Source organism: Capricornis sumatraensis, chromosome 17 (genome assembly GCF_032405125.1).
Source record: "Capricornis sumatraensis isolate serow.1 chromosome 17, serow.2, whole genome shotgun sequence".
Classification (NCBI taxonomy): Eukaryota; Metazoa; Chordata; class Mammalia; order Artiodactyla; family Bovidae; genus Capricornis; species Capricornis sumatraensis.
The window spans coordinates 46,727,445-46,744,137 of record NC_091085.1 but is presented as its reverse complement, the minus strand read 5'-3'; the positions used below and the strand labels follow the sequence as shown (position 1 = coordinate 46,744,137).

Genomic DNA, 16,693 nt, shown 5'->3' with positions numbered 1-16,693 from the left:
ATATGATTTAAGATTGAGAAAGTTAAACTCATATAAAATAAAACAAGTGCTTTTTAATTTAAAGTTGCAGCTATACTACTCATTTGGTAAAATTTTATTGAGAGTTCACTCTGAGCCAGGTGTTGTTATAAATATTAAGGATGCCCTTAGAACATAACAGATAAGGTTGTCTTCATGGAACTTACAGTCTAATGAAGGTTGCACAGTTCTTGCTGGTATAAAGCAAATATTCCATAGCTGAGTGTGTGTATTGTGATGTATAAAGGTGTAGGGCTCAGTGAAAACATGTGAGCAGAGTAGGAAAAGGCAACTCATTTTTCCTGCAGAATTGTAGATGTTAAAGTTTCTGTCTTGTGTATTATTTTGATTCTTTTTTTCCTTTAGTTTTTGTTGTGACTTGTTTCAGATATATTTTGAGAGTAAGCAAGATATGTGTTAATTACCATTCTTCAATATAAAGTCCACATTTAAAGTATTAATACATATTTTCAGAAAGTTATCCTCATCAATAAAATCTAAAGGTTTTGTTATTGTTTTTCTTGTTCATTGTTGTTAGGTAAATTGTCGGATATCTTTTTTTGCAATGACCTTAACCACAAATCTTTAGCACTAGAAAGAAGAAAACGTATTAAAAATTAATTGATTTTTCAGGTTACACGGGTAGTATTATTGTGGGTGAATAATCACTTCAATGACTTTGAAGGAGATCCTGCAATGACTCGATTTCTAGAAGAATTTGAAAATAATCTGGAAAGAGAGGTAATATTTGTGATTTTTTTTTTTCAATCACAGCTTTAAGTTCATTTTATTCAGCCCATCCTTGAAACCACTTTGTTTGAACTCTTGTAGAAAATGGGTGGACATCTAAGGCTGTTAAATATTGCATGTGCAGCTAAAGCAAAAAGAAGATTGATGACGCTAACGAAACCATCCCGAGAAGCTCCTTTGCCTTTTATCTTACTTGGAGGCTCAGAGAAAGGATTTGGAATCTTTGTTGACAGTGTAGATTCAGCTAGCAAAGCAACAGAAGCGGGCTTGAAACGAGGGGATCAGGTATGGTATTTCTAATTGCAAACATGATGGTGAACACTGGTGTCTTCTTTTCCTTCATTTGGGAAACTGAAATTAATTTTATAACTTCATTTTTAGATACTAGAAGTAAATGGTCAAAACTTTGAAAATATTCAGCTGTCAAAAGCCATGGAAATTCTTAGAAATAACACACATTTATCTATCACTGTGAAAACCAATTTATTTGGTAAGTATTTTGCATTTTTTGCATAGTCTCATTTTTCTCCTTTTGGTCTTTTATTTAAACATTTATGTCTTAATCATGAAAAGTCATTGCTTATAATTCAAGCATCATAAGAATTGAAAATTTATAGTAAAATGTATAGATACAGAATTAATTATGTAAGCATATGATTAGATCTAAATAAAAGCCTACTTACTTGAGGACCATAACATTTAATTTTATTGATGCTTTTATTGATAAATATTAAATATCTGTAAAGAATAAAAATCTGTGAATAAATACCTATAACTTATTCTGAGTAGAAGTGGGAGAAAACATACAAAACAGATTCTTGGTGTCATTCATTCCTTGTAGGAGTGTTTTTCTACAGGATTACAGTTTTGATCACTGCAGTCTATGCTGCTATTGCTAAGTCGCTTCAGTTGTGTCCGACTCTATGCGACCCCATAGACGGCAGCCCACCAGGCTCCCCTGTCCCTGGGATTCTCCAGGCAAGAATACTACAGTGGGTTGCCATTTCCTTCTCCAATGCATGAAAGTGAAAAGTCAAAGTGAAGTCACTCAGTCATGTCTGACTCTTAGCGACCCCATGGACTGCAGCCTACCAGGCTCCTCCGTCCATGGGATTTTCCAGGCAAGAGTACTGGAGTGGGGTGCCGTTGCCTTCTCCGACTGCAGTCTATACTTAGTATCTATTTTCAAGTTCTCCAGTTGTCTTTGAATTATTCAGATTTCCAATAATGGATGTTTTTTGGTGTTTGTTTCCTTTTCAGTATTTAAAGAACTTCTAACAAGATTATCAGAAGAGAAGAGAAATGGTGCCCCTCACCTCCCTAAAATTGGAGACATCAAAAAGGCCAGTCGCTACTCCATTCCAGATCTCGCTGTAGATGTAGAACAAGTGATAGGACTTGAAAAAGTAAATAAGAAAAGCAAAGCCAACACTGTTGGGGGAAGGAACAAGCTCAAAAAGATACTTGACAAGACTCGGATCAGTATCTTGCCACAGAAACCATATAAGTAAGTGTCTATATCAATTTTCTCTGCATTCTATTATTGTATTAAAATAATAAGCAAAGATAATGATGTAATGTTTACTCAGGAGTGTAAAAATTGTTTTAGCTTTTATGGCAGAGCTATCTTAGAAGCAACTGGACAATTGTTTTTATCCCATTTTTGCCACTTGCTTGCCTACTCCAGTCTTCTTAGAGATAGTTAGCATTTCTTTGTTTGAATTATTTTATTTCTTATTTGGACTTTTGAAAAGCAAGAATGTGACTTTACTCCTGTCTCCCCAGTGGCGTGATGGGGTTGTTTCTGCTCTTGTTTCTTTGTTTCTAGGTGTCTTTTCCACCATCAGCATCTGCTTTTGCCAACTGAGTCTTTGTGGCTCACAGCTGCTACTATCTACCCTTGCCTTTCTCTTTTTGCTTTTGTCTCCTGATTTCAGTTACTTAACTGTTGACGAGACATCACCAACCAAGCACAGAACTCCTTTTTTTCCTCCTGCTGGGCTCTGCAGTCAGCATGTCAGGTGTATTCTTGAATCTCTTCTTGGCTGTTCGTTTATGCCAACAGCTCATACCAGACAGAGTTGCAAGCGTCACACTTTTAAAACTTTGCTTGTTTGCTCACTTTTTTCTTCACTTTAGCTTCTTCTAGGCCTGTGGATGTTTTATAAACCTCAGTTGGTGGTGGTGGTTTAATTACTAAGTTGTGTCCAGTTCTTTGAGCCCACCAGGCTCCTCTGTCCATGAGATATCCCAGGCAAGAAGACTGGAATGGGTTGCCATTTCTTTCAGGGGAATCTTCCCAGCCCAGGAATCCTACCCACATCTCCTGCTTGGCAGGTGGATTCTTTACCACTGAGCCACCTGGAAAGCCCCATAAATCCCAATTACCATCAGTCAAAATTTTCTAAATATTAAATTACATGGGTGCCCAAAATGTATTTATTATATATTCCTCTAACTACAGTAATATGAGAGAACTTGAAAACATAAGGATTATTTTTCTTCCTTCTTTCATGATCTAATAGGTCTTACAAAGGAGCAATACATATAACCATTCAGACTTTATCAAAGTCTTTTTTCTAATTCCACTTCTAATAAACATTTCATACAAAGATTAGAGAGCTATGTTCTAGAATATGCTGTTAGTTAATTGAATGTCAAACTTGTGTCCCTATTAAACTATAATGATTGATTCTTTCATATTAGCTAGAAATGACTGCTACAGCAGAGTCCTAAGGATAAGCAGTGTGTACAACAGCAGTATTTATAGACTTGAGAGTGTGTTTGTAAGTTTCTAAGAAACAGTGGATTAGGCCTGCTGGCATTACAGAAAATAGGAATTGATTTTTTAAGTCACCCTTCATAATGAAAAACACATTTTTAAGTGGATAAGAAAATTACTTAAATGTAAAATTATTAGCAGCACAATAACTGAAAAAAAACTTAGAGTTATATCTGACCATGAGTTAAATATGAACCTTTAAAACAATCTAACACAAGTCAGCATGACCCTGGAGAGTATTAATAGAAATGTGACATGTAAGAGCTGAGATGAAATCCATCCCTAGTACAGGGTGTTGGCAAAGGACACAGGATGAGAATACTGTGCATAACATTATTATGTGTATTTGGAAAGATACTCAAAATCTAGAACAGGGAAAAGAAAAAAGGATGATAAATAGATTGTTGATTTGGAAGCACTGAGGAGACAGCTTAAATAATTTGCACTGAAGAACATATATGACTCATTTAAACATTTCATTATGGACCACATCTTTATCCATTCATCTGTCAGTGGACATGTCCTGGCTGTTGTAAATACTGCTACAGTGAACACTGAGGCTGCACATGTGTCTTTTTGAATCATGGTTTTCTCAGGGTATATGCTCAGTAGTGGGATTGCTGGGTCATATGGTAGCTCTGCTTTTAGTTTTGTAAGGAACCTCCATAGTGGCTTTATCAGTTTACATCCCTACCAGTAGTGCAGGAGGATCCCTTATCTCCACATCCTCCCCAACATTTATTGTTTGTAGGTTTTTTGCTAATGGCCATTCTGACTAGTGTGAGTTTACAATACCTCATTGTAGTTTAAATTTGGGTCTCTCTGCTCTTTGATGGAACTAGATGGGTGGGATGGGGGAGGGCAGGGTGGCGGGTGGTGGGAGGGAAGTCCTAGAGGGAGAGATATCTGTATACATATGGCTGATTCACTTTGTTGTACAACAGAAACTAGCACAACATTGTAAAGCAGTTGTAACTCAGTAAAAATGAACATTTTATTATGAAAAATATTTGAAATCATCTGTATATGTAATATAATTGAGAAGAATAATTATATTTAAAAGAAGGCTCAGTAGACTGTAGGATCTTTTATGTTGGTATATAGACTTGATTTAATAGTAGTCATTACTTGGGGCTTCCTACATAGTGCTAGTTGTAAAGACTCTGACTGCCAGTGCAGGAGATTCAAGATACACAGGTTCCATCCCTGGGTCGGGAAGATCCCCTGGAGTAGAAAATGGCACCCCACTCCAGTATTCTTGCCTGAAAATTGCAAATCCTTCCTAATAATCAGCATATGTTTGCAAAGATTTTTTTTTCCTAACAAAGCTTATCAAAGTAGTCAAGCAGATAAATATTCTAGATATACTGGGTTTTTTTTTTTCTCTCTCTCTTTCTCTCAAACATTATCAGTATCACAGAAGTTAAGGTGTCAGACGGTGGCCACCTGGCAAGGACAGGCCTGGTAGAGGGATGTGAGTAGAGTGGGTAGGACAGTAGAGCTCAGGTCCAGTTGTTGAATAAGTGGAGAAACACTGCTGAACCCAGAGGAAAAGAGAGAATAAGCCAACAGACTACATACAAAGTTAACCAAGGTCAAAAAAATCTCAGTAACAATGAGAGTTCGAGAGGTCCAGCAGGAAGAGGCTGTGCTCAGAGGTGGCCCTTTCTGAGCCTGATCTTTACTTTAACACAGTTTCAATCCAGGAGTACTCCTGTGTCTGTGGATGGCAGACACACGGGTGAGAGTAGAGTGTTAGATCACCATGTTGCGTGTGACTTGTTGCTGGGAAACGGGTCTGAAGACGTCCACCTTTGGGGGATGCCCAGAGTGTCTGACCAGTACTGACAGCATCTGCGCCAGCAGGAGCCCAGTTGACGCTGTCTTTGGCCTGAGTCCACAGCAGTCGTCTTGAGTCCTGTATGACATCTCATATTTTGGGCAGTAAAGGCTGCTTTATAAGGTTGAAAGATAAAATTCCACTAATAATGTGAATGTTTGAATGTTTCACAGGACATTAATCCTTTCTGTCTATATATACACGCCTCTATGCACTTTAATAGAAATACAGTTTTGTTATGAATATAGCTAAGAATTTTCAAAACTTTTATTGAAATATAGTTGATTTATAATATTTCTTAGTTTCAGGTGTACTGCAAAGTGATTCAGTTTTATATGTATATGTTTGTGTAGTCATTCTTTTTTAGGTTCTTTTCCATTATTATTATAAGAGATTGAGTATAGTTTCTTGTGCTATAAACAGAGGGTCCTTGTTATGTTTTATATATAGTAGTGTGCATATGTTAATTCCAAACTCCTAATTTATCCCTCCCCCTCCCTTCTGCTTTGGTAACCATGTGTTTTCTGTATCTATGAGTCTATTTCTGATTTGTAAATAAGTTCATTTGTATCATTTTTTAAAATATATTCTCCACAGAAGCAATATAATAGATTTGTCATTCTCTGTCAGACTTCCTTCCCTTAGTATGTCCATCTCTAGGTCCACCTATATTGCTACAAATGGCATTATTTCATCCTTTTTTATAGCTAAGAAATATGCCATTGTGTGTATATACCTCATCTTCTTTATCTGTTCTTCTGTTCATGGGCACATACGTTGCTACCATGTCCTGGCCATTGTAAATAGTGCTGCAGTGTAAATGTAAACGGAGTGCATATGTCTTTTCAGATTGGTGTTCTCTCCACATATATGCCCAGGAGTGGGATCTCTGGGCCATGTTTACATATGAGTTTTGAAGAATTTATACTAACATCATCCCAAGTCTTGTCCTTACTTATTTGCCTTTGTAATTTCCATTTCTCTCCCAAATAAAAAGGAAGAATGCTGCTAGGTGTTTTTTTTTTTTTTTTTCACAGCCATTAAAAACGGTAGGTAGTAGGTATTATGATCAAGCTGTCATGTCTAAAAACTTAATGATGCTGCGTCTTAATTTTATGACACCTTGATTTATGTCTCAACGTTAGTATGATCTTCTTTCTCTTCATTTCAGGGTACTTATAGAAATTGGTCAGAACTATAACCATTTGCTTGTGTTCTAGTTAATTTTGCGTTTGTGCTTACTGCCTTATTCGGATGTTTTGTTTTGGAAATAGTTGGCCCTTCAAATCTAGAAATAGTTTTTATGTATTATTAAATCGTGTTTCAAAAGTTATGCCCAGGCTTTTATAAATGGAAGTGAGTTTGTAGCTATCAATAGTAAGCAGTACTCTTGGAGCTTAAATCTAGAACTAGAAATTTTAAGTAGAGAGTTAAAAGTAAAAGTGAGTCATTGGATTTCCACTGCCTCTTCTTTGGTGCCAAGAAATGTCAACCTGCACCACTACTTTTTTATGCTCCATATAATTAAGAAGTAATGTCTGTGTCAGGCTTTCTTTACATTTGACTCTATCGTGATCTCATTTATCTCTCTGAAACACTGGAGGATGAAATTGGGACAGTTTGGACTTTTTTTCCTCCATTCATTTTACTCAATTTCTTCAGTTCTTTAAAGATAAGATTATAAAACAACTTATCATTCTGAGGCAGAAGTCATCATTTGAGTGACTAAATGCCTTTCTTAAAATGTGCTTTTTCTTAACTCTATTTCCGTGACTAACTCGGGCTTATCTTTTCTTAAATATATGTCTGTAACTCAGAAACTACTAATACTCGTTATGATTCATCTAGTTAAAAAGACAGGTTTTAGAGAAACATGCGCTTGAGTTGGATACACATGCAGTAGTTGCTTTTGTAATTTACAGTCAAATTTATTAGTGATATTTGTACATTAACTGCTAGTGTTCTGAAATACGGTTTATTTCCTATCTGTGTGCACTATCTATTGGTGAGTCATAACTTTTTAACTTGCTGGTCGTTTATTTTGTACCTTTTTTCTTGGTTCAGTGATATCGGAATTGGTCAGTCTCAAGATGACAGCATAGTAGGATTAAGGCAGACTAAGCACATCCCAACTGCACTGCCTGTCAGCGGAACCTTGTCGTCCAGTAATCCTGACTTACTGCAGTCACACCATCGCATTTTAGACTTCAGTGCCACTCCTGGTGAGCACCTCTCATATAGTTTTGTTTTTTTATCTTTTTTTCCCCCGAATGTAATGGGAATGCTATATGTATCTCTCTTGCTTTGGCATGGACTCTGTCAAATGCTGAAAGTCATGATAAATGTAAATTTCAAACAGTTGGAACCGTGTTTTTTTTATTATTATTACTCAGACTATTTTAGTATGCCCACAAGCAAATGGATCTCTCAGATGTTCCCTTTCATAAAATGAAGTTAACATAGTACCATGCAGATATTACCAGGTCATATTAAATAAAAAGTAAGAGGCATATTTTAGATCAGCTTCCTGGATTTTTCATTATAATAAAGATGAACTTTAGATTTAAGTTTTTTCCTTTCTGCTGCCAACCTGACAACTTTAACTGCTGCTATTGTGATCTGATCTGTTTGTCTGTGGATCACTTGTTTATCCTGGGGCAAATGTGTTCATTCAGTGTGCCTGTATGTTGACTGAATCGATCTTTGAAGAAGAATTGTTGATGTAAGGGAGAGATGGAAGTTTAGCATCATCTTTTCTGAGAACTTTTTTCACATGGCTCTGTTTAATTTTATCACCATGTACTGAAATCCTTCCTACTGACACATGACTCTCCTTTCCACCAGATTTGCCAGATCAAGTGCTAAGGGTTTTCAAGGCTGACCAGCAAAGCCGATACATCATGATCAGTAAGGACACCACGGCGAAGGAGGTGGTCGTTCAGGCCATCCGGGAGTTTGCCGTGACCGCCACCCCGGATCAGTACTCGCTCTGTGAAGTCTCTGTCACACCAGAGGGAGTGATCAAGCAAAGAAGGCTTCCAGATCAGCTTTCCAAACTTGCTGACAGAATACAGCTGAGCGGAAGGTAGACGTTATTCATCCTGTTGGATTTCTCTACCCCCCTCCTCAAACTCACACCAGAGGCCGGTGAACACTTTCGAAGGGTTTCTTTTAATAAGTATCCCTGAAGGTTAAAAAGATTTTCCTCATTCACTGAGCATTGCCATATCCAAGGGAATGCACACAGTAGACGGTTGACCCTCACAAGGCTCTCTTAGGAACGTGTGCAAAACAGGGGTGCTGTGACCTGACCACTCCTTGCTGCTCACCAGTGCTCCCGTCAGGACACAGGGCTGGCAGAAAGCCACAGCCGCCTCCTGGGAGATGCACATTCACAGCACACCTTCCACCTTCCTGTGTCATTTGCTTCTGCCTACCTGACTTCTCTAGGCGCTTCATTTGTTTAGGTGGAGATATCTATGACAGTGTGGTTGGCTAAAGCTGCCTATTATTGTTCATGACACTAATGAAATATCCTTCTTAACACTGGAACCAAAGCTTAGTTGCTTCAGGGTTTGGTCTTCTGCTGCCTTGTATTTGCAGGAAAACATGGTATGGGATTTTGTCAGCCTCTCAAATGGTTTTGTCAGTCTCTTAAATGGTGTTTCCATTGATATTCTCAAATCACAAATTAGGGAAAGTTGGAAAAGTAGTTATGTCTTGCCTTTCGTATAATGACTAGATTTTACACTTTCTGAAAATTGAGTGTTTTCATAAATCACATTTTTTTTCTTTTTTTCTCATCATATGAAGTGTTTCATTGTATTCTTGCCTTTTGTGTTAAACATCTAAACCTGATTTAATTCATTCAGAACTTCTGTTAGCTTGCTGTCAACTATAACTTTCTTGCTCTTCTTCACTTTCACTTTTTTGCCAGCCCCAACTCTTGGTAGGTAGTGTCCATTTTTCTTGTTATCATTTAAATATCATTGATCTGTCTGTGATCATGATGGGAGTTCTCCAAATCTCCACTGAGGTGCGGAGTCCTGATTCACAGTCATTGCTCAACAAAATTATAAATGGATTCACATCATGGGCTTCGTGAGTAATCAAAGCTGAGAACATCTATGACTGTCAAGCCCCGAGAGCTGTGTCTTCTGTCACATCAGCTTTGGTGAAATATGCAGAAGGCCAGTTTGACAGGACCACAGTTCTCATTCTGTTTTTTCCTTTATGGAGTCTGGCTTAAGAAAGCATCTTTCTATAAAATACATAACAAAAAAATTAACAGAGTAAACATCTGCATTCTCTTTGGACAAGTTGCTGACAAAGAGAAAGGTACACTGACCCTGAGTGCTCTCTACAGCTGGTGTTCATCTTTCTGAGCCTCTGTTTCTTCATCTGACAAGCAGGGAAAACACACACCCCACTTATGTGGAGGGTTTTTGTGAAAATCAGATATTTGAAAGTCAAAGTCCGTCTTAGGATCGTTCTCCTCATAGCATCAAATAGAGGGAAATGGCTCACAGGTTTCTTTGGTATTTGAATAAACAGGTGAGCTTGGTGGACCAGTAGCCAGAGAGGATCTCCGGGAACAGAGTGGTCACTCTGTGTTGGACTCCCACTTCTTTCCTTGGATCCCATTTCCTTATTTATGCCAATTATCTTAAGTTCAGCTATTTTCTGTCTTTATTAGCAAAAAAAAAAAAAAAGATAAAATAATCTAGAAGGAAGGAAGAGTAGTAGAAAATGGATTGCAGGTGATACAAATGCAGTTCCGTGTGATGTGTTTGCTTCTATCAGTGGCTTCTGGATGGGCTTCTGTGATCTGGAGTCTGAAGAGCCACCGCCTCCTCTGTGTGCCAAGCAGAGTCCCTGCATCATTCAGCAGCACGTTCCCATTGCTGTTCTGTAGATAGTGCCATTCTTCCAGGAATGTCTTGAGATTGCTGCTCAGGCTTTGGATTCTGTGTCTCTCACAGGTATTACTTGAAAAACAACATGGAGACGGAAACCCTTTGCTCGGACGAGGATGCACAGGAGCTGCTGCGAGAGAGCCAGATCTCGCTGCTGCAGCTCAGCACCGTGGAGGTGGCCACGCAGCTCTCCATGCGCAACTTCGAGCTTTTCCGCAACATCGAACCCACTGAGTACATCGATGACTTATTCAAGCTCAAATCAAAAACCAGCTGTGCCAACCTGAAGACGTTCGAGGAAGTCATTAACCAGGAGACATTTTGGGTAGCATCCGAGATTCTGCGGGAGACAAACCAGCTGAAGAGGATGAAGATCATTAAGCATTTCATCAAGATAGCTCTGCACTGTAGGGAGTGCAAGAATTTTAACTCCATGTTTGCAATCATCAGGTGAGACCATGTTCATCGTAAGAGTCGATTCAGTTTGCAGGTTAAAAAATATATGTCAATCCAGGAGAGCCATACAATTTGTAGGAGTGTAGTCGTTTTTTAATTGCGTCATATGGAATAATTCTTTTTCTCTGAATCCTAATTGTAACCCTTTATTTAAAGTCTCTTATAATGGATGGACCTAGAGATGATCATACTAAGTAAAGTCAGACAGAGTAAGACAAATATCATATGGTATCATTTATATGTGGAACCTAAATATATATATCTATATGTAAATGAACTTATTTACAAAACAGAAGTAGACACATAAACATACGAAATAAACTTATGGTTAGCAGATGGGAGAGAGGTGTGGGAAGGATGATTTAGGAGTTTGCTTTAAAATATATGCACTATTATATATAAAATGGGCTTCCCTGATGGCTCAAATGATAAAGAATCTGCCTGCAATTGCAGGAGACCTGGATTTGATCCCTGGGTCAGGAAGAGCCTCTGGAGTAGGAAATGGCAAGCCATTCCACTATTCTTGCCTGGAGAATCCTATGGACAGAGGAGCCTGGCAGGGTACAGTCCATGGGGTCACAAAGAGTTGGACTCGACCGAGCAACTAACATTTAAAGTAGATAAACAAGGCCCTACTGTATAGCACAGGGAACTATACTCAGTATTTTGTAATAGCCTGTAACAGAAAAGAATCTGAAAAAGAACAGATACATATGTATGTGTGTGTGAGTGTATTGATATATATGACAAATCACTCTGCTGTACACCTGAAACTAACACATCATTGTAAATCAGCTGTACTTCAGTTTTTTTAAAAAAAACTTTGTATGCTGATTTAAAGCCCAGAAAATCTGTATTTGCCATTTTTTTATTTAGCTCTGTGACTTGGGGCAAATTATTTGAATTTCTCTGAATGTCAATTTATTTCTGTATAAAATAACAATGACCCAAAGAGTTATCAAGTAACCTAAATAGTATAATGTGTATAGAGTTCCATCAGTTGCACAGGGCAGATGGATGCCTGCTAAATGTTAATTTTCTTCCAGCCTCTAAGTACTTAGAGGCTGGAAGAAAATACAGACTGAAACAATGAACAAAATTGATCCTGATGATTAAATTAGTCATTTTTTCTAAGAATTTGATCATACTATTATTGTTCTTATAGCTTTAAAATTATTATCATAGGATATATATATACATATTTTTATTGTGGTACAATTGCTTTAAAACATTGTGTTAGTTACTTTTGTACAACAAAATGAGTCAGTCATAAGTATACATATATCCTCTCCCTCGTGGACCTCCCTCCCCTCTTTCCCCGTCCCACCCCTCTAGGTCATCACAGAGCACAGAGGTGAGCTTCCTGTGTTGTACAGCAGCTTCCCACTAGCTCTCTATTTTACACATGATAGTGTTTATTAATGTATGTCAATCTCAATCTCCCAGTGCATCCCCCTCCTTCTCGTGTCCATACGTTCGTTCTCTACATCTGCATCTCTATTCCTGCCCTAGAACTGGGTTCACCTGTACCATTTTTCTAGATTCCACATATAAGCAATACTATATGATATTTGTTTTTCTCTTTCGGACTTCACTTTGTACGACAGGCTCTAGGTCCATCCACGTCCCTACAAATGACCCAGTGTCACAGGATATTTGTTAGTCTGCTTTACCAAATGCCTGCTTGGTGCCAAGTACTTTATGTACAGAGAACAAGCAATGAAACAGAGCCCTGCTCTCATGACACTTGACATTGTAGTAGTTCTGCCTGCAGTAAACAGACCAGAGGCTATAAACGGAAAAAGAGGAAAATCCCAAGGCCCTGTCCCTGCTTCCATCTTCAGTTCTCGTTACCCAGAATTATTAATAGTCCTTCGAATCCTGTACATTCCTGTGTATACACAGCATGCACACAGAAGTGTTCTCTCTTAATAAATAAGCAATACATTCCTACCGTCCTTCAACAGGACGAGTCATTTAATTTTATACCACTTTTCTTTTTTCCCTGTCAGTGGCCTAAACCTGGCACCAGTGGCAAGACTGCGAACTACCTGGGAGAAACTTCCCAATAAATACGAAAAGCTGTTTCAAGATCTCCAAGACCTGTTTGATCCTTCCAGAAACATGGCAAAATACCGCAATGTCCTCAACAGTCAGAACCTGCAGCCTCCTATCATCCCCCTGTTCCCAGTGATCAAGAAGGATCTTACGTTCCTTCACGAAGGTAAATATAAGTTGGAAGGTTTCTGTCTCCACCAGTGGAAGTATAGAATGAATGCCATGTGATTCCCTTTTCCTTCTTTACCAATTACAGGGAATGACTCCAAGGTTGACGGGTTGGTCAATTTTGAGAAGCTAAGAATGATTGCAAAAGAAATACGTCACGTTGGCCGAATGGCCTCTGTGAACATGGACCCTGCCCTCATGTTCAGGACTCGGTGAGTGTCTCCCTCAGCAGTGTTCCTGGGGTTAGAGAAGGTTGAGCTTAGAGCTTCCTAATCAATGAGAGAAGGTTTTGAATACATCCATCTGTGGCGAGATTTATCAGGGTGTGTACAGAATCTCTGTTGAGCTGTAATTCAGAATGACTGTCTGATTCCACATCTGGTGCACTTTGGGCTGTCAATGAAAACAGTTTGTCCCTCAGACACTTTTCATTGACCATGAGACACAACTATTCTTATTTTTCAGAATGCTGATTTGCAGAGTTAAAAGGCATAATTGATAGTATGAACTAAAATATATAAACGATCCAAGTGGTATTGTCTCACTATCCACACAATGGATTGAGCTGTCAGTGTAGCCAAAAATGATGAATCCAGTGAAAGAACAAAAAGTCGTTACAACAGAATATTTACTTTTATTTGTCTTTTGAGCCAGAAAGCTATTGCTGGTCCAGTTGTGTGTGTGTGTGAGGCGATTATGCAGTTTATGGTTTGTGGGCTTCTAGTACTGCTTATCCAGAAGTCTGGTCCTTTCTTTCTGAGCTTGTGATCTCTCTGTCTCTCTCTACACCCATGCTTCAACCTCCACGGCTCTCACTTACAGGAAGAAGAAGTGGAGGAGTCTGGGGTAAGTGGTGGGGGCACTGCACACCCACACAGTTCTCATCCTGCTCGTGGCATTGTGTTTTTCTTACCCGCTGTGTTTCCTGACGCTTCGCATTTTTGCATTTTTTTTTCTTAACCCTCTTGCTCTAGCAGAATTTCAGTTGGCAAACTGACTTCAAGTTTAATCTACTGGGGCTTTTGCTTTTGAGGTCATGACCCATGAGAGCTGTGAAATGATTGATGACTGTTCTGGGGAACCATAGGCCAGGCCTTACTCCTGAGCTTACAAAAAGATTTAATTTTAATACAATTTGTGTGTTTTGAAATGAGAAAAGTCTAACCTGGGGTGAGGGGAGAAAGGATGTTAGAAGGGAAAATTGTGCAATTTAAATACTGTTGCACAGATTTTTGTGAAGTGAATCTATACAGAAGGTGCCCCTACATGTTAAAACTAAATTTTTTACAGCTCAACTAACTACTGTTTTCATTCTATAAACCAGTCCTTTTCAAAAATAATTCTTAACAACTCGTATGCTAGTTCCTGTACATGTGTTTTTACATTTGCATGACCATTTTATTAACAAATTGACCATATTACTGAAAAAACTCACTACACTTAACCTAAGCAATAAGAAAACAATTGTGAACATTGTGGGTAAATTTCTTTAAATCTATGTAAGACATCCCCTTTAGGAGAAATAAATTTAATGTCACTCTTAATTATTGTAACTGTGTATTTTTGCATGAGCTTTTATATATAATAATTATTAATTGCTGGCTTCTACAAGAGAACTGCCTTGGATGTTTTCTAGAGGCAAAAAAGTAGAATTTTTAGTTTGAACAAAACAAGTACCAAACATATATGTATACATATAGTGTATGTAGAATTCTTTTTAATTTGAAAAAAACTCAGTTTAATCTATATATTATGTGTTAATCTATATGAATACGATATGATTCTATATTCCTTTGTGACAGTTTATTTACCAGAATGAGGCATGTGGCCTCTTGAACTAGACTGTTAGAGAAGTCTTGGCACGTTTCCTGTGGGTACAGTGACCCTGTGCTGGAGCGAGCTGCATCTCTGCCTTTTCATCTTCCAGGTCGCTCAGCCAGGGTAGTACAAACGCGACCGTGCTAGATGTTGCTCAGACAGGTGGGCATAAAAAGCGGGTGCGTCGTAGCTCCTTTCTCAATGCCAAAAAGCTATATGAAGATGCCCAGATGGCTCGCAAAGTGAAGCAGTACCTGTCCAATCTGGAGCTCGAGATGGATGAGGAGAGTCTTCAGACGCTATCCCTGCAGTGTGAGCCGGCCACCAACACACGTGAGTTTCTCCTTAAAGTGGCTGCAGGTCCAGTTGGAATGCAGATAGGTTTCCTGTGCCAGCACAGCAGGGCAGCGTGCAGGGGCACGTGGCATCCTGAGACACGCCAGCCTTCCCTGTCATTACAGCACACAGCGCAGTCCTGGGCCTGGGCTTGTGTCCAGTAGGGTTAGCGTGGAGACCATGACACCATAGACTACTTCAGGGTGACTGGCTTATTTGGTTTCATCCCAGTGCCACCAGGGTGCAGGCAAGGGACACATGGGCGGATACAGCGCCCATTCCCATCCCTATTTTCTTACAAAGATACCTGCAGAGTGATGGGCAGCCTGGGAGGGGCACAGACCGAGGCGTACTAGCTGCCCCTTAACCCTTAGCCCAGAAGGCACCCAGTAGTTGATTCAGCTGCCACGCAAGGCAGGAATTCTGCTCCACAGGGAAACGTAGCTCAGCCTAATGCATAGATCTGGCCTGGTGAGAAATGGGGGCTGCTTTCTTTCTCTTGGCATTTGTATTTGTAAGACAGAGCCATTTTCCATTTAGGACACTTCGGGATCTTTTAGGGCTGTCCTGGTAGCTCAGTGATAAAGAATCCACCTGTCAATGCAGGAGACACAGGTTCGATTCCTAGGTTGGGAAGATCCCCTGGTGGAGGAAATGGTTACCTGCTCCAGTAATCTTGCCTGGAGAGTCCAATAGACAGAGGATCCTGGTGCACTACGGTCCATGAGGTCACAAAGAGTCAGACACAACTTAGCAACTAAATAACAATGGGCAAGTTTGAAGATACCTTCTACAGAGTTTAAATGTTGGATAACTGAGAGGATTCAGGTTATTATGTTAGATTTACCAAGTACTATAAAAGCACCATGTATCATGGTGAAGAGCTTGTCCTCTGCAGTCAGATTGGTCTGAATTAAAATCGTGTTTGTTCCTTGTCCTAACAGTGCCACCTTAGGCAGGTTATTTAAGCTCCTTTAATGTGTAAAATGGAGGAAGTCAAATATGTCATTGAGTTGTCTTGAATATTAATACACTTTAAATACACCATTTGATTGCCCTGTTAAATTGGCTTGCCTTCTATCTGTCATGGAATTATATACTCAGTATAATACTCAAGCAGTACTAAGTGCTGTTAGCAACATAGATAATTCTAACCAGAGGAGAGAGAATTTGGTAGTAAAAAAGATTGTAGCTAATATTATCCATTGACTTAAAACATATCATGGAATTTGGGGTACCATTTTAGGAAAATAATTTCTAACAATTTTCCTCTTACAATTTTATAATATATTTGGGTTTTTTATAGACATACTTATATTAAACTATCCACACTTTTTTTTAAAATGTGGTACTTAATAGCGTAATCATCCTTTGAGATGGCTAGCTTCATAAAGTAAATCTTGTCCTGTTGTGCCTTTTTTCTGTAACAAAAGTTCTCCTCCTGCCCTTGTTTCTATCCTTTTTATGAGGAACAGGAAAAAAGATACACATTTCTGTATTCTAACTGCAGAAAACGCTCATGCAGTTCTATAATTATCTTATATGTGGCCA

General features: G+C 38.8%; 1 protein-coding gene across 6 annotated transcripts in view; it reads left to right on the top strand.

The window, feature by feature from the left end:
- The window catches only part of RAPGEF2 (Rap guanine nucleotide exchange factor 2), a 262,289-nt gene that overhangs the window by 232,499 nt on the left and 13,097 nt on the right, over positions 1-16,693 (top strand). For all 6 annotated transcript variants that reach the window (XM_068990202.1, XM_068990198.1, XM_068990197.1 and 3 more), the window contains 11 exons: positions 652-759; positions 850-1,053; positions 1,150-1,258; positions 2,029-2,275; positions 7,455-7,612; positions 8,235-8,475; positions 10,373-10,756; positions 12,775-12,986; positions 13,077-13,200; positions 13,811-13,834; positions 14,916-15,139. In XM_068990202.1, the coding sequence (XP_068846303.1) occupies positions 652-759; positions 850-1,053; positions 1,150-1,258; positions 2,029-2,275; positions 7,455-7,612; positions 8,235-8,475; positions 10,373-10,756; positions 12,775-12,986; positions 13,077-13,200; positions 13,811-13,834; positions 14,916-15,139 (2,035 nt within the window). The remainder of the gene's footprint in view (positions 1-651; positions 760-849; positions 1,054-1,149; positions 1,259-2,028; positions 2,276-7,454; positions 7,613-8,234; positions 8,476-10,372; positions 10,757-12,774; positions 12,987-13,076; positions 13,201-13,810; positions 13,835-14,915; positions 15,140-16,693) is intronic.